This window comes from Myotis brandtii, unplaced genomic scaffold, assembly GCF_000412655.1.
Source record: "Myotis brandtii unplaced genomic scaffold, ASM41265v1 scaffold471, whole genome shotgun sequence".
Classification (NCBI taxonomy): Eukaryota; Metazoa; Chordata; class Mammalia; order Chiroptera; family Vespertilionidae; genus Myotis; species Myotis brandtii.
In genome coordinates, this window is record NW_005367989.1 from 3,498,763 (window position 1) to 3,523,497 (window position 24,735).

The following is a 24,735-nucleotide window of genomic DNA, read 5'->3' on the forward strand; positions in this document are numbered from 1 at the left end:
AAATAGAAAAAATATTGAAAGGGAATCAGTGCCTTTTTTTCTCTTCACTGGTTATTGTTACAGAGGCAGGCCACTATTGCCATAGAGATAAGCAAGCATTGCCATAGAGACAGTTAAAATGAAATTGTTTTTCATATTCACACAAAGTCACAGCAATATCCTTCCAATTGAGTTGAACAGCAAAATCAGAAAGAAGGCATGCACCAGGCAGATTTTAGTAATTTCAGATCCTTATTGCATAAACCAATAGAGACCAGCGACATCCTTTTATAACATTCAAATTTTGTTTTTTGCAGGCTTTAGATTTCATATCTCTCTTCTGTGCTATAAGTGCAAGTCTACCAGATTCTGAAGGAATGAGTCTCCAACAGAAGAATGAAATCATACTGTGAAGACCGATTCCCACATCTTTCAGCTGCAGCATCTCCAGGGAACTGGGAAGCCATTTAAATTCCCATCTGGCTTCTGTGCTAATCCCACCTCTGAAAGCCTTTCCCTAGTTGAAGTCCTCCTCCAGACACTTTGAGCTGAGGCAAAACACTGGTCCCTTTATACAAACTCCTCTTCACACCCTCCCTAGGGCACAGTCAGGAGTAACTTCTTTGCAGAAACGGATGCTCTTTCTAGAGAATAATTAAAGAAAATTCCAACCCCAGATGTTGGTGGTTAGGTCTGTGTGTCAATATGAGAGAGAAACCCAAGAATTCTTTGTCTGTATTCTCACTAGAAATCTTGAAATTGTGGGGTGATTTTTAAAATACATATGTTCTCTTGATTTCAGAGAGTAGAAGGGAGAAAGAGAGAGAAACATTGATCAACTGCCTTCTGTAGGTGTCCTGATCTGAGACCTAACACACAACCCAGGTATATTCCCTGACCGGGAATTGAACCAGCAACCTTTAGGTGCACAGGATGATGCTCAACCAACCAAGCCACTCTGGCCGGGTGAAATTGTGTTTTTTCTATTTCAGGAAAGCTTTCACAATTCATGTCCAAAATATACAATATACCAAGATACACAATATACCACTAAAATGTGCATGTTCACCACCTCCATTACATACATTTTATTCTTTAGGCCTTGAACTTTTTCCCCATAGATATGCATAGCGATGGTAGAAGTCAACTTTTCCTCTGCCTTTCCTGTTCATGCTCCAAATGATGCTGAGCATCACTGTGTATTCTAGATGTTTACATTTCCAACTGAGTTTTGTGTGACCTCATTTGGTTTTTTAGACCACAAGCATCTTCCCAGTAAATATAAATATTCATAAGAAATAATAGGCCTCAGTGATTTGGTCTTTACCTGGGTATTCTCCAAGAGACAGTTGCTAAAGGGATGAAGACTTAAATGAGTAACATAAGTTCACAAAATTTTCAGTGACTAGATATGTTATAAAGATTCACTACAAAAATAATTCAGGCACCATTTAAACATGTGTGAATATCCAGAAAAAAAATTTTTAATTTTTTTAAATAAAGTAGATATATATGAAACATATGACTACAAATAAAAATAAAGGTCAGAAGTCATTCTCCCTTGATGTAGAAATACAAAATATTTTAGTAAGATTTCTATGGAATCTTTTCAAAAATTACAGTGAAGTTTTTTTTTTTACATAACAGAAGTAGGTTAGAATGCGGTTGGCTGAGCAAGATAACAAAACAAATCTTTAACTTGCATTTATTAAGATGCAACAGAATAAGAATGCATCCTCTCTGAATGGGAAGCACTGGTGTAGGGCAAACTGTGTGGATGGCCTAAAAACACTGACAGCAAGGTTGTTGGGAGTAAACAGTATCATGAACATTTGTTAAAAGTGTTAATTTGGCAAGTGCTACATAATATATGGAATACTTTACCAAACATTTTCCTATCATTGTATTCACTTCTGAGAAGAGTCCCTTAGAATAATAACCACTATTTGATACTAGGGGATTTTCTTTAAAATGTAAACTTAAATAATCTATACACAAGGTACTGTAAGAAAACAGGTGTTATGAGGCAGTGACATATAGATTTTATTCTTTCTTAATGGTAAATTAAACTATTATAAAGAAGCAAAAGCTATTAAAGATCTGGGAGATTCACAGCAGAGCAGTAGTTAGGATTAGAGCCAGCAATAGGCATAATGCAGGGATAACAGAGGGAAAGATTAGGGCGTCTGGGTTACTCAAAATGAGAAAGAACGGTTATTAACAATGTTTACTAGTGCAAGTTTCTTAGGGACAAGAAGTATTATTTAATAATGACTCCATGAATGGCTATGTCCTTGAATATGCCTGTTTAAAACAATTTAGATAAACCTGGAAATATTATGTAACTATTTTCACCCCAGGTAACTTCTAAAAGGACACAGGCCTACTGACAATTTGAAACACTATAACATCATGAGTGTTTCCTGCTTGGAGGTCCGGAGTTGTAACTATGCTAGTAGTACTACTACAATCAGCATTTTTTTAAAAGCTGGAGAGATCATTTTATGGCTAAATTGTTGACTCCTAAGAATTCTTCCATTCTTGAGGTTCCATGGCTTTATAGAAGAAGAAACACAAAAATGGTAGGGAAGTAGGGTTTGTCTCACCTGTTAACTGGCAGCTCAATCTTAATTAAAGCTTTAAATAGTCATTTTAATGAACACTTTCATTCTAAATGGCTTTATTGATAGAGGAAGAAACACAAAAATGGTAGGGAAGTAGGATTTGTCTCACCTGTTTACTGGCAGCTCAATCTTAATTACAGCTTTAAATAGTCATTTTAATGAACACTTTCATTCTAGCTTTTGTGCAATAACTCAGATAGTGGACTGATGACAGAATGCTGATGGCTTCAAAGGATAACATTCCTTAACTGCAAGTGCAAGGATTTGTGTTGGATTCCAGAAAAGGAATATGTAAAAACAAAACAAAACAGTATGGTGACTCTAGTTAATAATATTGAATTGTATATTTGACGGGCCGGATCTGGCCCGCGGGCCGTAGTTTGCCCACGGCTGCTCTAGTTAATAATATTGAATTGTATATTTGAAAGTTTTCAAGAGAGTAGATCTTAAAATGAAACTATATGGGGTGATTAATGTTAACTAATGTAATGGTGGTGATCATTTAACAGTATATACATATATCAAGTCATTATGGTGCACACCTAAAACTAATAAAATGTAATATGTCAATTATATAGCGATGCAATTTTAAAAAAAGAAGAGATACAACAAACAACTTATTTTAGATCCTAAACTTTAGAGACATTTAAATGATCACCAAAGTAGGTTTATGACATTAGTTTATAGTACACAGATTTGGAAAGAAATCTGTCTTATTTTTGTAGTTGGGTTCTTGGCGATGTAGTGGAAACATCCTTGAACCTTCTCTCTCCTTCACACCCCACTTCTAACCATTAGTAAAGTCTGTCAGATCAACCATTTATATACCTCCAGCATCTGACCTCGTCTCACTATTTCCACTGGCATCTGGTCCAAACCACTGAGCTCCCTCATCTTGCCTATTGCAATCAATACACCACCAGTCTCTCTATATCCAGCCATACCCCCAATGGTTTACTAGTGTCCACTCCATAGTTATAATGGTCCTTGTAGGACATACATCAGACCAGGTCGTTCTTCTGCTCAGACCTTCAGTGGTTTTTGCATCTCATTCAGACCTAGTCAAAAGCCTAGTGCCATCCACAGTCTGGCACTCCTTCCCTTTCAGACCTCATCTCCTTTCATAGTCCCTCCCTCAGCCACTCCAGCACCACTGACCTTTAGTGTCTGTAATAGATCAAGCATGTGGAGGCATCATGGCTCTTGTATTTATTGTTCCTTCTGCTGGAAGTGTTCTGTCCCCGCATATCACGGTGTCTCACACTCTCCGGGCATTCAGGTACATATTCAAATACCACTTCTCTGATAAGAGCCTTTCATGACCATCAACCTAAAAAAACTCTCTCCTCTCTTCACTCCAACCCCTCACCTGGGAAGATGGCGTTGTTTCCTTTCATATCACTTATAACCACTGGGCATGCTAACTGGCACTTGTTTGACAGCTGTCTCTGCTATAGAACAAGTTTCATATGAACAAACAGTGCTATCTAATTTGTTTACTGAAAATTCTCAGTACCTAGAACAGAACCTGATATTCATAAGATCTGCTAAAGCTGATTAAATCTGTTATACTGACACTAGGGAGCCACAAAAATGGGAGTCCAGCTGGGTGGAAGGGAGACCATCCGCACCGTCTGAGGTGCATGTCTTGCTTGCCACCAGAAGGGTCTAAAAGGCCCTTCACCACCAACCTCCTCAGTGCCTCCACCCCTAACCATTTGGAAAAAGTGGGTCATAGAAAATATATAGAGAAATCTCTATTAAACCAGCAATACAAACTCATAATGTGGCATATCATTCCAAGTAATAGTTTAAAACTATGTTTGAACTATTTATTTTCTCAAGGGGACCAGTGTGTTAGTAGCATAAAAAAACCCCCACACAGGTATTTTCAGGTTTTTCTTTCTGATCTACAAAAAAACACACCACTTACTTCATGTATCTAGCAAGAAAGAGTGGTAGAAAGCCAGAAGGTGAGGGTAGAATTAGACATTTTCAGACTCAAGTCTAGCTGACTGAACTGTCAGGTGCTACAGATTAAAAAATAAAATTTTAAAAAATAGATGTTGAATTGCGTATTTCTCAGACTCAGTGTCAACTGACTATAAGTGTCTTATCTCTAGAGAAAGGAAGTTAAAGAAGTGAAGATGTATGAGCGATAAAAGTCAGCAGCGACAGAAAGTTAAATAAGCCAAGAAAGAGAAACCACTTTATTTTTATAATTACATCATCAGATTGAAGTTCTGCTTCTCAATTGAAGAACAAGATATTCTACCAAAGAAATGATTAAATTTACCAGTGAGTATAAGAAATAACAAAGACTTGATATTTATGAGACAGTGTTGTAGAGAGAAAGACGTTAAATTGTATTATGCCATTCTTCAGATTAAATTTTGATTCAATTTCAGGAAAAAAAAATCAAGTATGAATGTTCATTCTGAAAGGCCCAGGATTTCATATTTCTAGACCGAGAATAGACAGTGATATTTAGCTTGGCAAAGAAAAATGTCTCAACTTTAATGTTTGTAAGGCACTGGCCTTATTGGATTACTGGAGAGTAACTGAAACAATACTTTTTGAAATCTTTTATCTCTTAGGGCTTACATATAGAAGCCACATTTGAAATTCTCTACAGCTAACAATTATAACATTCCGTATTTGAGATATTGTTAGCCTGAAAGTGTTCCCTTTTAATCCGATATTATTAACTTTGAATAGTTCCAAAGGAAAGTTGTAAAATAGCAATACGTGTGTCTACAGCATTCATCTGTGCAAAGTAAATCCTTGGAGATAATTTTATCAGTGTTAAGGTTGTGATCCATTGAAACTACACAAAGAACCATGTCTGCACTTTTCCTGGAGAAGTATTGTTATATCATCAACAATCACATACAATTTTGCTTAATGCTAATACGCTGAACAATTAATATAAGTAGCATAATCATTCTGAAATGCTCTTTCTCTCCTATTAATTACATGACAATGGTTTTATGCTGTCTTGTTCTGAAACTCTTTATACTTACTCTCTCTGTTTATTCTAACTCTGACTCTTTAGGCAACACCTTACATCTTTTCTCTGTTGTTATTGTCCTAATAGTAGAAAAAAAATTTGTGGCTTCAATGATCACTTTTACATAGTCAATTACCAAGTATGTACCATAAATTTCACTTCTCTACAAAAGTTCAAGGCCTCATTTTATTTTTTTCACTTGAGGGTTACACTTGAATCTAAATATTAATATGTAAAAGACATGCTCAAATGTTCATCAAATAAATATAATCTCAATTCCTCCCTCCTGTCTTATACCTCAGTCAGTTATGGAATGCTGCCATTTCTACCATCAGATGATCTCAAATTCATAACCACATTTTGGTTACTATTTTTACTACCAGTAATTCAAGTCTTCATTTTCTCCTACATGGATTATGGTAAAAAGCCTCCTAGTGTTCACATTTATAGCATTTCTCAATTTCAACAAATTCTCTTTCTGCTATAAACACATTACTTACCAAAGCACCACCCTCATCAAGTTAAGCTTTAGTAGCTCCTATTGTCTTCTGAACAATGCTACACCTCTTAGATTTTATTTCACCTTTACTTCCATACATATATGCTTTTATCAAAATAGGCCATTTATACCCTACACACAACCTCAACTTTCTCATCTCTATACTTTTTTTTGCTAAAGAATGTTCTGGAACATAACCATCTCTTTACCACTCACGCTCCTTTATGTGGAATTATCAATCATCCAGTCTACCTTCAAAATCAACACTAAGTGGTTCCTTCCTAAGTTTTTCTAGATCTTTACACAGAACACTATCTCTTAGAATGAGTCTCTTAACGCTTGTTTTTTATGACACATACCAAGTGAACTTGCTATTTTATTTTCTTATTTGTTTTTGTTTATGTCCATAAGTAGACTGCAATCTCATGCTAAGATTATTCATTTCTTTTTAATGACCTGAATTACTTAGGGAAATAGTAAGATATAAATCATTTTTTAAAATGGAACATAGGTAGTAGGCTAGTAACATGCAACACATCACTGATGTTCCTTGAATTCAGTTTGATGAGTACAATTCTACTAGTAGTTCGAAGTTCAAAATTAAAACAATTTCTAAAGAATAGAAGATTCTTCCTTATAAATAAATCAAATATAAATTGCTACATGGAGTTTTTATGCAAAATAGATGGACTAAAAACGTAATGAAAAAAAACTATAAAACACTCTGCTGCAGCCTTAGACAAATCTTCCGAACAATGGAAATGCATGTGTGGGCCCTATGATTGGTCATGGGAGATCTCACACATTCTAGTCTAGCTTTGGAAGTGAAAACAGCTGGGCCTCAAATTATTTACTTTTTTTCCATTCAGCCCTTCATCCTCTCTGTATCTAAAAAAAATATCTGTGGCAATGTAGTGGAAACATCCTTGAACCTTCTCTCTCCTTCACACCCCACTTCTAACCATTGTGTGTGTGTGGGGGGGTGAGTTCATTGTAATGAAAAGTACAATTTCAAAAGAGTGCTACAATTTCAAAAGAGTGTGGTCAGCAAGGTACAGAGGACATGAAGGTTGAAATACGGGAGGTTTAATTTGTGAATGGGGAGTTTCCAGAAGGCTTTTCAGAGGGGAGTTTCAGGAAAGTGATGAGGGAAATGGTGAACTGCAAGAGACTGAAGAGAAAATGTTTGGAGACAAAGTATAGAAAGCAAGTTTAAACAAATCTTTAAAGAATATTTTCAGTGAAGACAACTAATTTTAAATAATATTAAGATTTGGTCTTCCTGACTTACTTGATAATAAAAATGTTTTTTAAAAATTCACATTTTTTACTGAAATAAAAATCACTTATACAGAATATTTAGAACATTTAGAATACAATTTCATAATAACCTGAGGCATATTGAAAGTTGAAATCTCTCTGTAGCATATCAGTTTTCATATTCATTCATTAATTCATTTAATCAGTAATTATATTAGCTATTAGTAGAGTGATTAGTCTTTAGTAAATGCTCATTAACTTTCATTTATTATAATCATTATGTGTCTATTTTGAATTTCATATTCATATGTGAATATGAAAAATAAGTATTTCATTGAAGATAAATTATTTTACAAATGCGTTAGCTTGTTTAATATATTTGTTCATAAAAGCATTTCTTCCAAACCTTGTGTCAAACATTTTGAGATCATAAGTCTTTTGAATAATTGATCAAAGCTATGGGCCTGCTCCCTCCAAAAATGAACATGCATGCGTATATACCAAACTGTTCAGATTGTTAGCATATTAGAGCATTTTATCTATCAAAAGCTGGGACAGGTAGGGACACTTTTTAATTTAAAAAGCTTCAAAACTTTTCATTTGAACTATTTTTGAAGATGTCTTTCCAAAATATGTCACTTATTTTCCTGCCATATTATTTAGATCATAGAAACTATCATCTTGATGAATAAAGGCCATGTCTTTAGACCTAAATTATTGTCCTTTGGCCATGGCTGGTTGGCTAATTTGGTTGGAGGGTTGTCCCATACACCAAAACACTGCTTGTTTGATTCCTGGTCAGGGCATATACCTTGGTTGTGGATTGCTTGTTTGATTCCTGGTCAGGGCATATAACTTGGTTGTGGGTTCCAGCCCAGTCATGACCTATAGTGGAAAAACCAATTGATGTTTCTCTCTCACACCAGCCCAGTCATGGCCTATAGTGGAAAAACCAATTGATGTTTCTCTCTCACATCCATGTTCACCCCCTCCATCCCCTTTTCTCTAAAATCAATAAAAACATATCCTTGGTGAGAATTTAAAAACAAATAAATAAATGATTGCCCTTTGTCTTAGATACACTGTCCTCAAGTCTGAGGAATGAGGAGTAGTTTGTTCCCACAGTGTGGACTCCATACTCTGGTACATTCTTTCAGTACCTCATGGTCCTTATTGTTTCAGCATATCATCTATTTTATTTGCTACATATGTGCTTCTAACAGCGCTGCGTTTGCTTCTGACTCCTTCTTTCTAAACCAGGAACCAGAAAATAAAAACTCTGAAAAATATTTAAAGTTGGGGAATCAGCAAGGTTCTGACTCTCTTATTGAATTTATGGTCTTTATGACATTTATTTTTGGCTGTTCAACTTTGTCTCTTTTTCAGGTACCTATTATCTATCTTCCAGAGAAGTGAGGTGGCTATGCATATAGACTTTATGAAAATTGTAATCTCTTGAAAACACATGATGATCTCTTGAAGCTCTTTAAGTAGTCTTAATCCAACATGCTGTGAAGAAAAAGGACATCAGGAATAATGAACCATTCTCAATTACCTAGTCTCTGTTTATCACACATGCTGTGTGTATGTGTGCATGCAAGCGTGTGTGTTTTCAGTATAATGAGCTTGATGCCAGATAATTAATATTTGGACTTTGGATATAAGATAAATCAGTACCAACTCACGTTTTACAATTTCTAATGTAAAATAGTCTCTAAGTGTGTCCTTATCCAAATATCCTGGAAATGTCAGATAAACAGTATAATTATGAAATCATATATTAGTACCAAATTGGATAAAATAAAGAATATTAATAGCAATTATTATTCATATTATCCAATTAGATATTAGTGAATTATGATGCTTAATTTTATGTGTAACTTTACTGGTCTAAGAGGTATCCAGAGAACTGGTAACCACTGAGCAACACTGGCCGGGCTGCTTAGCATATTTCTTAAAGTTTAGTGATGATAGCCCTGGCCAGTGTGATTCAATTGGTTGAGTGATTCAATTGGTTCGCCAAAGGTAGCTGATTCCATTACCAGTCAGGGCACATGCCTGAGTTGTAGGTTCCATCCCCCATAAGGGGCATTCAGGAGGTAGCTCATCAATGTTCCCTCTCATATCCATGTTTCTCACTCTCTCTCTCCCTCTCCCTTCCTTTCTCTCTAAAAAAATCAACAATTTCTTTTTAAAAAGTTTAGTGATGATAAAGAAAGTAGGCAAACCTAGAGAACCTAATCAAAATGCAAAAAATAATAATACACACATTTTTCAAAAATATAATTTTGGGAAGTCCAGAGAAAGGTAAAGAGGAAATGATGTTTGAAATTTATGGAATTTTATATAAATCATACTGGTACTATGGAGAATTTGATATGATGTTATTCAAGCAGCCTTCTTGAAGATTCAAATTAAGTTTTCTAGACTCTAGAATTGGCTTTGTCTTTTAGAGTTTTCTCTAAATACATTTTGAACAAATGCTATGCATTACTCTGATAATACTTTTAATTAACAATGCCTTTCAGAATTGATATTAACCCTTACAAAAAGAAAAAAAAAACCCACAATAGCTATTTGTTTCTTTTCAGTTTTTCTGGTACATTACTTTGAGAATTATCCAATCTGGCAGAGCTGTCTTCATGTTCTTTGTCCAGAAAAGAAGTCAGAAATAAGGCCCTTAGGAGAGTGGTCCCAACTTGAATGACCAACATCCCTAGAAACTCCCAGGTTCTTCCCAGGTGCCCCCCAAATCATAGTTCAACATGCTATCCCTTACCTATAGAGTACCTTTCTTCTCTTGCCTAGCTACTTTTGGAATGGCCATATAATTTGGATTTGCTTGGGTTTCTGAACTGATCAACAAAGATACCATTCTTTGGTCCTTTTTCTTGTCATTGGCCCTAGCAAGGGATAGCTCATTCCATTCCTGAACCAGCACAAGCTGCTAAACACCCTCTCTGGGTAAAATCTGGGCCTTCAAACTGACTCTGAAGGTGAATTATGATATAAATTTGACTGATAAAACCTTATGCTGCATGAAGATGCTATATGGGGAAGAAAATGTCTTCAGACTCCATTGTATAGGCTTTCCTCAACTAGAGAATATTACTGGTAGTTAGCTATTACCCATTGCGAGTTGAGGTCAAGTCACCCTTATAAAAGATATCTTAGGATCAAATGAGCCTCCGAGGGACTAAAGGACCTTCAGAAGAAATCAAATAAATATAAAGGGAACCATCAAAAGTCTTAATCATAGAAAAAGTATGCTCTATCCCAGGTGAACCCCCCACGAAGTTAGGTCTCTTCTTGAACCAGAAACTAATGCTTAAACATCCAGTGAATAAGAATGTGAAGATGGTTATTTAAACACATTACTCTCTGTACCATAGCATGTAGATAAAAGAAAATCTTCCTGAATTACAGTAACATCACGAGAGGAAGCTTTAAGAAATGAGAAAACTATAAACTGGTATCAATTCAATGCATTTAAGACCTGACAATTTTTTTGCTCTTACCATTTTTTTAACTACAAAGAGAAATGTGCCATTTGGTTAATTATTGTTGGCTCAATGAAACTGTGGCAGCCTCAAAGTGTGTGTAGGTTTTGCTATGTAACTTTTCTCTATAAGGGACAATGTTAAGGCAAATAAGGAGGAAATGTGTTTTCAATGTATGTGCTCAAGCATTACAGAACCCACTACAGAGGAATCTGAGAGATCCAGTATGTCTCAGGAGCCACTCAGGAAAAAAGTAACTGCAGCAATAGCACCATGATCATGACCCTTTAAGGTATTCTGAAGCCTTCTACAACCCATGCAGATCCAGCACTTCCTCGGGACCACTAGCAGGAGAGGAACTCGGCATCCTCATATGGAGAATTATAAAGACTCATTTTCTTAAGAAACACACTCAAGTGTATATTATATGCTTTCAACATTAGATTGAAGAGCAATGAGCATTTGGCAATGGAAAAAGAAGCACATATTCTCCTTTAAATATACACGTGCAGATAAACACCAGTAGGTCTTTATGCATTACTACAAATGAATGCAGATGCATGCAAATGTGTGTGTGGGGTGGGGGAGTGGGGGGGGAGTTCATTTAAAAATCAGACACCAGGAGTCCATAATACATTACTCTGAGATACTTAAAGTTAGGAACAATGAAAAATTACACTTAGAAATGGATGGCGCAGATACTTGCAATTTTTTTTTTTAATTTCAGTAAGATTTTGGAAAAAAATCCTATTTCTTACCTACATTTCCAGTCATTAAGTATGAATTCTGAAAGTCCATCATCCCCATTCCAACAATGTGTATAAAGTCTTCAATCACCTGCATCAACTCTATTGAGCCTGGGTAAATCTACAAAAATAAGAAAAGATTAGAATGAAATAAAAAGTCTATGCAATGGAATAGATAACTGGAATTAAAAAACAATACCAACTACATAATGAGGTCACAAACAAGTTCTGATTTATTTAAAGACATTTCTGCAACTGGCAACAATTGTATTTTTTAACTAATAGCTGAGAACGACAGCAGGTGTCACACAGCAAGAACTTTGGAAGTGATATGATGCAGTGATTAATCCTTTATAAATGTATAGAAACTCAAAATATCTAACAGATGGTCTACTTAGAAATAGAGTGTCTTTGCTTTTGATGAGCTCCTTCCTTCACTTAAAGACTACATAGAACAAACACTGAAATTTGGGGGCTTTTTACATTTTATCTATTAGCATCTATATGATGGACACTAGAAGAAAAACAATTATTATTGCCCCCATAAAGGTATTTACAAACTATTAAGTCTACCACATAATAACTAATATCTTGGAAGCGATATTTATTCCAAATAATTATAATACCCGCTGTATTAGTAACTTTAGGGATAATTTTACAACCATAATAACAGCTCTAGAGTAGGTGTTTCACATGTACTTATACAGAACAAACCTCAAATGATGCCACCTCACACACTACAAACAGATGAGTGCTTTCTTAAAGACGACCTCATTCTGCCAATAGCTCACAGTGTGTGGAACATGAAAGCCGTTTAAAAGGTGACATGAATTTAGCAAGTGTAACCCATAATGCTTCTTGGGTCCGCCTTTACTATATAACCATATTAGAACAAAAGAGTCCTTGGGAGTTAAATGCATTTCTTTTAGCCATTTAGCACCACTGCAGCTTCTAGCCATGAGAAAAATGAAGTGGATTAAAGAGTTTCAGTGGCTTTGTATTTGCAAAGGCTAGTGCAGAGGGGGAAGCCATGCTGATCAGCAGGAAAGCATACAGGAAGAGCCGGAAGAGGGCTGGAGGAGCGAGAAGACTTGGTCCCTGAGGGTGGCAGGCACAGTGCATGTATGTTACAGGAACCTGTGGCTGCGCTGGTCTAAAAATCAGCCATTGAGGATATGTATTTACTTACATATCTTGAAGATGTCAAAAATGGATATTACATTTACAAATGTTTGGCATAGATAGTTGTTTTGTTTTTAAATTCAGGAATATTTAGGGAGAAATTCTATTTCTTACCTACATTTCCAATCATGAAATATGAATTCTGAAATGTCATCATCCCCATTCTAGAAATGTGCACAAAATGTCCATCCACCCCAAGCTTCCAGCTACTACTGCATTTTTCCTTCTGTTTTCGTGTAGGTGTATGTGTATATGAGTATGTGTAGTGCAAGGGCAAATACAAATTTAAACTAAGAGGCTTTGCCCTGCTGGTGTGGCTCAATGGTTATGCATCAACCTATGAACCAGGAGGTCATGGTTCGATTCCCAGTCAGGGCACATACCCAGGTTGCTGACTTGAACCCATGTGGGGCATGCAGGAGGCAGCCAATCAATTGATGTTTCCATCTCTCTCTCCATCTCTCTCTCTGAAATCAATAAAAAATATATTTTTAAAAAACATAACTAAGAGGCTTACTTTTCTCTGTTGAAAATAAGAGATACACTTCCCCAAACCCGTTCCCCACTTCTTCTCTGTTCTTAGAGCATTTACTTTAGAAAACGAGTCCTTGTTGAGTTCTTGCTCTGTCTCCTTGAAATATTGGTTAAACTTTTAAAAAGTGAAATAGGCTCTTATCAACTTAAAGACCCAGGCGTGTCTTTCTTTGAAAAGTAAAAAGGGAGACTGTGCCCCCACTTCTCAGTTTCTGTGGGACGGTTGGACCGAACTTCAGCAAGCACCAGCTCTAAGGTGCAAAACTACCTTCAGTCATTAAAACATAAGATTTTTCATGTTTTTACTCTGGATAATGCCAATTAACTAACACATGGTCACCTCAATTACCAAGTGAATTTCGGATGAACTATGTGTGACAAATTGTGCTATCAAGTGCTCTTACTTGAGGACTAGTTACTGTTTATCTTGATGACACGTGTATAATCTGTTGTATTCGCTGGGCTATTCAAAGGGGTGAGATGTCTTTTTGTCCTTGCACTTTCTTAGCGGATTGCCTGTGACCCATCACATTCCGGTGCAGTTTAGTGCTTATTCAATAAAAAGATAAAACTCTTTTCTTTCTCTTCTACCTTTGCGGAGAGGTTTGCTAGCTTGACAGAAGATTTTGTTTTTAATTCTATTTCCCCAGCAGTAGTCAAAATAGAGCAGAGGTTGGTAACCTTTTTATGTAAAGGGCCAGACAGGGAACATTTTCGGTTTTGTGGGTCGGGGGTCTCTGTTGGAACAACTTAACTCTGTCCTTGTCTCACAGGAGTAGCCATAGATATTACGTAAATAAATGAATGTGCTTATATTCCCAGTTTATTTACAAAACACGTGTGAGGCTGGATTTGGCTCCCTGGTTGAAGTTTGCCCACTCCTGCTGTAGAGAAGGGAATTTCCAGTATAATGAAAACACAGAACATAATATCACACCTGAAATTAAAATGGCTTGTCTGGACTGAAATGGACTTGTCTGTTCAAATCACAGTGATGGCGTATAAAAAGTGTAATACAAAGTGTAGTCTTTTTTTTTCTACTTTAGTACAGTACTACATTTTGAGTAGAATGCTGAAACTAAATATAGTTTCATCCTTCCTAGCTATGGCTGATGTGCAGCAAACACGTTCTGAAATGATTCTGTTTTTTGTTGTTGTTGCTCAAAAGTGTCATATTTTCCAAATGCCTATACAACTAGTTTTCCAAATGCCTATACAGCCACGTGTTATATTTTATTTTGCTGAGGCAATTACGCTAAAATAAGATAAGGGGGCCCACTCAGGACTAGGGACTATCTTTGGTGGATTTTAAACCGGGCTTATTTCTGAAGAGTTCACCCTTTGTGCCACAAACTTGGAGATTCATCTACCATATGGCTGCATTAATGAAAATACCTCTTTGTAAAAGCTACAAAAAACCAGTTGTTTTTAATTTAAAATGGTTATTTTTAAAAAGCATTAAGGATCATCACTCCTGAAAAATAAGTAAAAGATATGACTATAGTTAACTTAAAATCACAGGTAAATAGTTGGATTATGGATTCATAATTTTCCATTTCTGAGAAGTTCTGTCACCATTCATTATTCACTCACGTGGGGACCTCACAATAAATACCAGCATCGGATAAATTGCAAATTGTAGGATGCTACACATTTGTTCTAAATATACTCATAATTAATAGTCTCCAGGATTCTAGAAAGATGTGCTTAGCTTCTGTGGCAGTTTACTAAGGAAAGACCTTTTACTTGCAGTGAGTGGATGAGGCTTTCCTCTTGAAAAAAAATGCCAAGGACAAATATATAATTCAAACTAGTTGAGTGGATGAGGCTTTCCTCTTGAAAAAAATGCCAAGGACAAATATATAATTCAAACTAGTAGAAAAGGATTCAGGGTCTTAAACCAAGGAGTACTTTCTTTTTCCCTTGCTATGGCCAGAAGCACCGAATTGGTACCTGGTAATGAGGCAGACCCACACTGGATTATTTTTAGAGCTCCTATCATAATAGGAATAAAGGCCATGCCCTACTCCTCGGGACCCAGATGTGATTTACAAGGAAGAAGGGGTAGATGGCTCATCTGAACCTCAGAAAATATTCTTATTTTCAAGAATGCATTGTTCCCTTGGAGTTTTTAATAAGGGTCAAGTAGAAAACAAAGTTTAACATTCAGTTAAATTACATTTTTACAGGATTGTAAAAAATATTCTCCTCTTCTTAACCTCTAACCTACTTTTTCTGCAATATAGAAAAAACATTATTGACCATATGTCAGAGAGTATTGCACCAGTGGCAGCGCAAAGCATTTTAAAACAAAAACTAAACCAATAAGGCAACTTGCTACACTGATCATGCACAGCAGAAAGGGGCGGGGGGGGAAAGCAGAATTTTCCATTTAAACATTTAAAATGAGAACTCATATTTACAACTTTTGGTTTTGGATCAAAGTGCAAGTCTGCATGTATGATCCAGATTATATATAGTGTGGTGGTAAATGCAAATGGTTTATTCCTTCATACCCCACTGTTCCATTTGCAATATGTGCTTTTACATTTGCTGTTTTTCCAGTCTGAAGACAGGAAAGAAACCGACTGACAAGGCATATAGTTATTATGTATTAAGTTATAAATTAGTTAAACCTGCTCAGTTTTCTCATGTTAAGAAAGATTATTCATTCCATTGATTGTTATGATAAGAGAGATAACTTGTTTTCTGTAAAATTAGTATAATATAATCCACAATCACTTCTAAAAGTCCCCTTTTATGTTCTTGAAATGGCAAGCCATTAATTTCTTCACATATTTTTAAACTTTATTTAACCAACTTCACTTTACATCATGAAATAACTCCAACCTTACCTGTTGTGCATCTTCCCATTTTTCTTTGTTTTCTTCATCTAGAAGGTTGCTAACTATTTGAAAGAAGTTCTGAAAATTAAATTAGATAAAGGTTTAATGTTACAGGAGAGAATGTACTTTTCAACAATATCCATTGGGTCTGATTTTATGATGAGGGTATAAACCCTTTGCAATATTGTTGTATGGCCCTAACATATTATTCTAGAAGATCTCTGAGGACCCTTTCTCAGCACCATGATTCTAGAATTCCTACATAACTTTACATGTACACCTCAGAAGACATCAGGAAAGGTAAAACAGTGTCACAATAATTTGATCTATTATGGACTCTATATTCTATTCTGTCACACTATTGCTAGAAATGAGTTTTCTTCCTTTTGTAATGAAAGTCCCATGTTTCTGTTATTACAAGTTAACCGGTTGTGAGCCGTGCTTGCTACTTGAATTGCAGTTTCAATGAGCATTATAGTGAGGGCAACCCCATGAACAAAGCTGAGGCAAGTGACCAGCTTCCTCAGTTGGATCCTGACTCTGTCCTTCCCAGTTGGTCTTCCTTAATGTTTACAAGTACCTATTTCAAAAATTACATGTAGTTTTCCAAGTATCTGACATTTAGCACATGGTATACTCTCAATACACCTGAGCTATTTTCGAATTGCTTTCTTTGGTCCTCTGCCTCCCGCCAGGAAGCTACGTGGAGGAATGAATAGACACAGTAACATGTTCATACTGAAGTTCCAAATTCTTGCCATCACCCTCATCCCTAAGTAACTGTTGAAGGGCCTCCTGGCTTGGCCTTAGGCTAGCAGTACCCAAAACGAGTTTTCGAATTTCTCTTTATGTGCAGACAGGCACACTTTGACATTCATTTTTCATTCCCAGGGTCCACATTGCCAGAGAACGGGGCTCAGTTCGGTTCCATGGTGTCACACTATTTCACACACGGGGATGCTTACTGGGGAGACCTCCCTGAGCTCTCACACGCAGTGTCTGCAAGACACAGGAGCCAGGAGAGGAAAGCCAGGTGCCTGTGGAGGATGAGCAGTGACCTGGGATCACAGGACGCCTACGAAGTGTAAAATGAATCCATGACATTAGGCTTAAACTACAGAGGCAGTAGCCCTGGGTTCTGTCCCTGGAGGCTTTACTAACTGGTCTGTGTATAATTCAGCAGGAGCAAGGCCTCATACGAATATATTAGTTCAGAAAATGACTCCCTCAAGGGGGGAAAAATCATCATTTTTTTTTATTCTCTTCAGTCTTCCTCCCTATCTAGCTTTTCAAAGCAGGCCTTTATTCTAATTCCAAATAAATTCACCTGGGTGTTTTTACAAGAAAAACAAAGCTGCTTCATTTCTTTTCTCATGTGGTTTGACACTGTTGGTGTCTATATTTAATTGCCCTATTTGTACTATTTATTTTAATAGTTTCTGGCAATCAGATGGCTGAAACATGTTTTGAGTCATACCCTCTATAAAAGTCACAGAATATTTTGTACAACTCTTGGAAAAAAATTGCAAGTCTGTTTTAGACTTGTTTGCAATTCATTTCACCTTTTTGTACTACCGGCCATTTTTTCCCCCACTTAAAATGTCCTGGATGGAGCTATAACATTTTAAGGGCTTAGTTCATTGAGCTGTAACTTTACCTATGGGCAGAAAGAATTAACCTTCAGTGTTCGCCAATTGCCTAAGGCTGGTTAACTCAGTAGGAGACCGGTTGCTAATGAGGCAGAAGTTGCAGATTTCATCCCTGTCCATGCCAGTCAGCTGTGTTGAGGTCCAGGACCCTGATCTGCATCCTAACCCCTGCCAGCTTTTACACAAAATGCATGCTGCTGCTAACAAGAGCCAGCACCAGAAGGGGGAGCGATTTGTATAAATGCATCTCCATTTCTGGGAAAACACTTCACAAAGAATGGTTTGCTCACAGTGGGTCAGTAACTACACTGTATATGAAGGCCAGTCAATTCCTGAATCAAAATGATAAATTCAGAGTTTTGTTATTTTTCAATCAGCAAAGGGCACACATCAAAAATGCAAATTATTAAATTACATTCAACTAACCAGAGAGTATAAGAAATGTGTTTTTATCGCTTTCTAAGGCCAATAAATCAGACTTTACTAAATCAGTGTGAGAAAGTAGTACAGAATAAACTCCTTTTACCTCCCTGTCTACTAATTTGGGAACCATCAGTTGTGGGGCTATGCAGAGGCACAGTGAGCTAAGCCCAAATATCTTAAGAGGGGGTTGAGGGGCATTTATGGGAGCCAGTATTTCTTGTTCATCAGTGTATCCTCAGCCTTGTCCATAGCAGGTGTCTCATGAGATCCTGACTTAAAAGAAATGCAGTCGTGCACCACATAACATCTTGGACAACAATGGACTGTATATGGCGGAGGTTCCATAAGTTATAATGGCGCTGGAAAACTCCTATTACCTAGTAACATCGTAGCCACCTTAAAGTCATAGCACAACACATTACTCACATGTTTGTGCTGATGCTGGTGTAAACAAACCTACTGTGCTGCCAGTGGTATAAAACTATAGCACATACAATTATGTACAGCACATAACTCTTGATGATGATAATAAATGACTATGGTAGTAGTTTATGTACTTACTATAGTTTTCATTGTTATTTTAGAGTATACTCTTTCTACTTATAAAAAAAAGTTTGCTGTAACAGAGTGTGCCATGTTAAGCCAGCAGCAGCCTCGTACATCTCACGTCTCTTGATTGCATCATTTTCTCTTTTTTGCTTAATTTAATCTCGTGTTGTTTTGTTCATCATGGCCCCTAAGCATTCGTGCAACAGTGAAATCGCCTAATAAGGCATTTTTCAGAACACATCCCATCTTTAAGTGACACATGACTGTAATGAAGTCACAAAGTCAGTACACCTCAGGTTTTAACAAGACTCAAGCATCATTCCTTTGAGCTGACCCTGCTCCTCAAATATGTCTCATGCACATTGGAAAAAAATAAATAAATTCACTTTGACATTTACTCAAAGGTCAGGCTGATAGATAAACAGAGCAGAACCAAGCACCGTATTGTGAACAGGACACTCGTAGCGTTTCAGGCCACTTGACTGAAGTTTTGAGGAAAGAATTAAGTGCCTTCCATGACAACAGATCCTCTACTCGCTAGACTGTTTAAGAGCTCCGCTACTTGTGGTAATATCTCTCTTTGGATAACTCATGGAGCAGGTCACTTATGTCAGCCCTTGAGTGGCGTGTGACAGATCTTTGTTTTGCTGTGTTTTGATCAGGCCTGACTTCTATGGCCTAAACTTATTTGGAAAATGGAGTGTCCTTGGCAGAGTCTAAGTTTAGAGCTTTAAGTAGACAGACCTGGTTTGAAGTTTCCCCCACATTTATAAACTGGGTAGTTGTGGGCTAATGTTGCCCACCTGTGTCTTTCTTCTCTAACCTGTAGGAGATGATAATAGCTGTTGTGAAGCTTGGAGCTAAGTCTTAGCACAGTATCTGACACATACTAAGTGCTGGATATATGGCAGCATTATGATTTTATGCCCCCTGTGTTATCTTTTTTATGACTGGCTGCATGATTTGTCTTTATAGCCACATTATGGCAAATATGCATCTATAACACTGCTATAGACTTCCACAACCGGCGGCACTCTCTCCGATCCTCTTTTATAGCCTAATCCTCTCTGGGCAATACGTAGAGCACAGAGCTGATCCATCACTAACTTCAGCGTCTATAATTTGTTCAGCAAAAAGCTGTCCTTCCTAAGGATGTATTCTGCTGAGAGGAGTTTTCAGTGTTGCTGTCATAAAACACCTACTACGTGAGAGGCACTGTACCCAACAATTATCGGACACAAAAGGCATGACTCTGCTTTTTCTTTGCAGGAAGTATTATGGAAATCAGTGCAGTAAATGGTTGTTATAAAGAGAAGCACACAAGTTTCTGCCATATTCAAAGTGCAATTCCTACAACTCTGGTTCTATTTTGGTTCCTCAGTTTATGTTGTTCATTACATTCCACAAATGAATGAGATCATGTGATATTTATCTTTCTCTGACTGGCTTATTTCACTTAGCAGAAGCATGGAATAGACTGTCCAACCTATAAGGGAAGGCGGGGGGTGAGGAGATAACAGATCAACCAAAGGACTTGTATGCATGCATATGAGCTTAACCAATGGACACAGACTGGGGGGGTTGGGGTGGTGAGAGCTTGTGCTGGGGTTGGGAGCGGCCAGGGAGAGGTCAATGGGGGGAAAAGAGACTTATGTAATGCATTAAACAATAGAGAACTTATTTTTTTAAAAAAATGTGAAACCCCTGGTGTTTTATCCCATCTCTACTAGGATCTTTAGGTTCTACTGTATTTTACAGACTTTGATATTCATATTGTCTGTCTCTGTCTCTCCTTCTATCTCCCTCTATCTCTATCTTCATCTATCTCTCTATCTGTAACTGTATCTGTGTCTCTATATCTCTATTTCTATATCTATCTATCTATCTATCTATCATGTAGAAAGAGAGTTGTAGATTAGGCTGATGATTTAAGATATCTGAGTCCCCCAGGTGTGCTCTCCTCCCCTTAACCCACCAGCAAAATACTTGGGCACTGAGAGTCAAAGACAAGCCCTAAGCAATAGATTTAATAATGTGGAACTGAGTCCTAAGGAGTAGTGGTAGTCCTGACTAGAAATATAGGGGAAGCATGAGAAAGGCTTACAGGCTGAGCAAGGAAGCAGGGACAAGCCATTAGGCTAAGGGCGCACAGCACAGGTAGGTCACTGATTCCTCTGCAGAGCAGGTGACAGCTGCAAGGCCATGTATGATCTAGCCCTTCCTATCTCTCCAAGTCTAATTCACTATCCTACCCCCTATCCTGTCCCCTGCTGTCTCTAATCCAGATTCATCAGACTTCTCCATGCCCCCCGAGCTCCTTTGTGCCCAGCTTCTGGGCCCCTACAACGTTGTTTCCTCCCTTCCACTGCTCTACTTCTAATTCTTTACTCAGATAACCCTTTCCTGTTTTTCATGTCTAGATTTATATGCAATTTCCTTTAAAAAAAAAAGACTTTATCATATCACCCCCTCCCCAAGTGTACTGGGTCTGCAAATTCTTTTTTTCTTCCTGATCTTGTTCAATGAAGATTTTTATTTTGCATTTCCCAATATCTTTGTCATTCAGGCTTAACACCCAATCCACAGCCCAATATCTTTGTCATTCAGCCTTAACACCCAATCCACAGGAAAAGGCAACAACCAGTATGTAGAAGTAATCAGCCATGAACCTATGATGTGAAGAAAGAGGTTCTATCTACCACAGGGCCCTGTTCTCTGTTCTGATAGCCGGCTTTCCCAAACACAAGGTGAACTGGCATGACAGTCTCTGACTCCACTCCACTCACCATCATGCACAAGCGCCTCAGCAAAACTACCATGCATGCACCACGGATGAAGAATTGCTCCTTCACTCTGAGGTAAGAGAGAGGAGATACTGCAGGCAGCCAGTCAGCCGTGTAGCACCCACTTACAGGATGACAGGGGACAGACATGTGGACTCGGAGTGTTCTTTTAAAGTATATCACAATTTTTAATTATGATGCACTTGTAGAATGATTCATTTAGGGCTTTTTTCCTCTACCAGGCTATAATCTAGTTGGGCTTATTTGTATTTTGTTTACTCTTGTGCCCCTAGTGTACAGCATAAAGCATAGGACGATATACACACTCAAATATTTCAGTTTGATTGCATCCCTACTGTATATATGATCATTGGCTAGGCATTGAAGGAATAAAAAATCATCAGAAACTAGTCTTCATCTAATTTGCTACCTCCTCTCAACACATTCTCCTGCCCCATCTTCAGTGCCACCAGGGTTCTCATGAAGCCTAGGAAAGGAACTATCAAACTTATTTTTTAAAATATGCTTTTTTATTGATTTTTTAGAGAGAGAGGAAGGGAGAGGGAGAGAGAGAAACATCAATGATGAGAGAGAATTATTGACCAGCTGCCTGCTGCATGCCCCCTACTGGGGATCAAGCCTGCAACCCGGGCATGTGCCCTGACCAGGAATCGAACCAGTGACCTGTTGGTCCCTATACTAGGGTTTAGATCTTTTATACAGAATACCTATCCAAGCAGCATATCATCTAACCATGGGTAATTAGAAACTTCTAGCATCAAGGATTCAGGAAGACAGGAGATTATAGTCTAGGGCGCTCCTAGCAGGTTTCAGGGAACAATATATATCAATAATATAATTCAAAGACAAGAAACTGAGCTATTGGAAAAGCAGGGGATAACTGGGGGACAAGGGATTGGGGTACAAAGGTTGGGGAGGTCAGGAGTGGGATCCACAGCAGGCCAGATGGCCTGAACGGTCAGAGAGCTCTGCCAGCAGCACTGACTGTTCCAGTTTGACCACTGCAATCTGCGGGGTCTAGAGGAATGTGAGAGCAAATTATGGAAGTAAATATTCCACACATTTCTTAGTTTAGGGACAAAAAACAGTCTTTAAGGACATCTCTTTTTCTTCTTCTCTTGGTCACAAGTCTGACAGAAACCAGAAACTCTGACTCATTTTGAAAATGACATGAGGACATTGATTGATCCAGGAATCTTTCACACTAATCTCATTGATCCGAGGGATTTTCGAATAGCTTGGATGGACAATTTTTACACAATACTGCCAGTCTCTCCAGGCTAAACTGGAATCAAGGGCTTTAGCAAAGGGTAGCAGAGTGGTTTGCTTTGAGGTGCAGAAGGCATGGGAGGTTGCATGGAAAGAAGCAATAGCCAATGTTCTGTGCTATGGGGTATGAACTTGGTCTTATTCTGGGGCTCTCATTTAAAAATAAGAGGACAGAAAGTTAGTGAAACTAATACAATTAAATACACTAAATGATTTTTTTCCCAGAAGTAGCCTGGCAAAGTTATACAAACATTGTAACTCAGGGTGGCAAAATCATCCTCAAATACAAACCAGGGGTGCTTCTTAAGTAAGGAATGAAGTAGTGACCCATCACCCAAGTTTGGGCAGGCCTGGCTGACACATCCAAGAGTCAGCATGTGTGAGAATCATGTGTGAATTACAAGTTTACCCCTGGCAACACTACAGGCAGAAGCCATAGCAGGTCCTTTCCCTTGGGAAGAGGACTGGCACATGACTCTTTGCTAAAGGGAAATTCTCAAGATTCCCTATTCTGAGCCGAATAGTGGCTGCCCCCAAATTCATTAACTTGAAGCTCTAACCCCCAGGACCTCAGAATGTGAGAGTATGTGGAGACAAGGCCTTTGAAGGGGTAATTCAGTTAAAATGAGGCCTTTAGGGTGGGCCCTGATCCAATCCAATAGGTGTACTTATAGGATGACATCAGGACACGCAGATACTAGGGTTGGGTGCTCACAGAGAACACAGCCAGATGGGGGACACAGGGGAAGGCAGCCATGTGCAAAGCTAAGGAAAGAGCCCCAGGAGAAACCATCTTGGACTTCCAGCCCCTAGAATTATAAGAAAGTAAATTTCTGTTTTTTAGGCCACGTAGTCTCTCTTATTTGTTATGGCAGCTCTAGCAAACTAATACATGTCCCAGGAATTTTTTGGATTCTCACCCAAGGATAGGTTTTTATTCATTTTAGAGAGAAGAAAAGAAGGGAACGAAAGAGAGAGAGAGAGATTGCCTTCCATATACACCCTACTGGGAATCGACCAAACCACCACCTTTTCATGTACATGACCCTTGGTCGGCAAACTCATTAGTCAACAAAGCCAAATATCAACAGTACAATGATTGAAATTTCTTTTGAGAGCCAAATTTTTAAACTTAAACTATATAGGTAGGTACATTGTTATTAACTTAATTAGGGTACTCCTAAGGCTTAGAAATAGTCACACTCAAGGGGCCAAAGAGCCGCATGTGGCTCGCGAGCCGCAGTTTGCCAACCACGGTACTAGACAATGCTCCAACCAACTGAGCCACTAGGCCAGGGCTCTCCCAATATTTGATAATAAATGGAATCACAATAGAAAACTAAACTACCTGTAGAGACATTGTGTTAACCCAAATTTCAGTATTTTATTGACTCCGAAGTAAACAATGGGGGGGTTCTGAAAGGACAAAACCACCTATCCGACATTTTACTGTGTTTTTAAAAAGATAAAACCATAACCATTTATTCACATCCCATGGCATTTTTAGTTGACAGGCTGCACTATCCTATCTAATAATAGACAAACATGGTAATTAACCATACCTCCGCTACACTTCCCATGGGCTAATCAGGATGATATGAAAATTAACTGCCAACCAAGATGGCGGCCGGAAGCCACGCAGCTGAAGCAAACATGAGGCTTGGTTGCCCTGGCGATGGGGGAAGCCAAGGTTCCCCGCTTGCCGCGGCCCAGCTCTGAGCTCCGAATGCAACAATGTTGCAATTATAGAAGCTAAACAAACCCCAGGCACCTGCTTTCAGCCAGCCGGCCTCGGAGCTGGAGCTGCAACAAAGTTTCAATTATAGAAGGTAAATAAATCCCAGAATAAAAAAAAAAAAAA

At 37.9% G+C, this 24,735-nt stretch overlaps 1 protein-coding gene across 5 annotated transcripts in view; it reads right to left on the reverse strand.

Annotated features, from left to right (window-relative positions):
- Positions 1-24,735, reverse strand: part of ADGRB3 (adhesion G protein-coupled receptor B3) — a 716,195-nt gene that overhangs the window by 355,194 nt on the left and 336,266 nt on the right. For all 5 annotated transcript variants that reach the window (XM_005875869.2, XM_014547407.1, XM_014547406.1 and 2 more), the window contains 2 exons: positions 16,190-16,258; positions 11,631-11,739 (listed from right to left, as the gene is read on the reverse strand). In XM_005875869.2, coding sequence (XP_005875931.1) covers positions 11,631-11,739; positions 16,190-16,258 — 178 coding nt within the window. The remainder of the gene's footprint in view (positions 1-11,630; positions 11,740-16,189; positions 16,259-24,735) is intronic.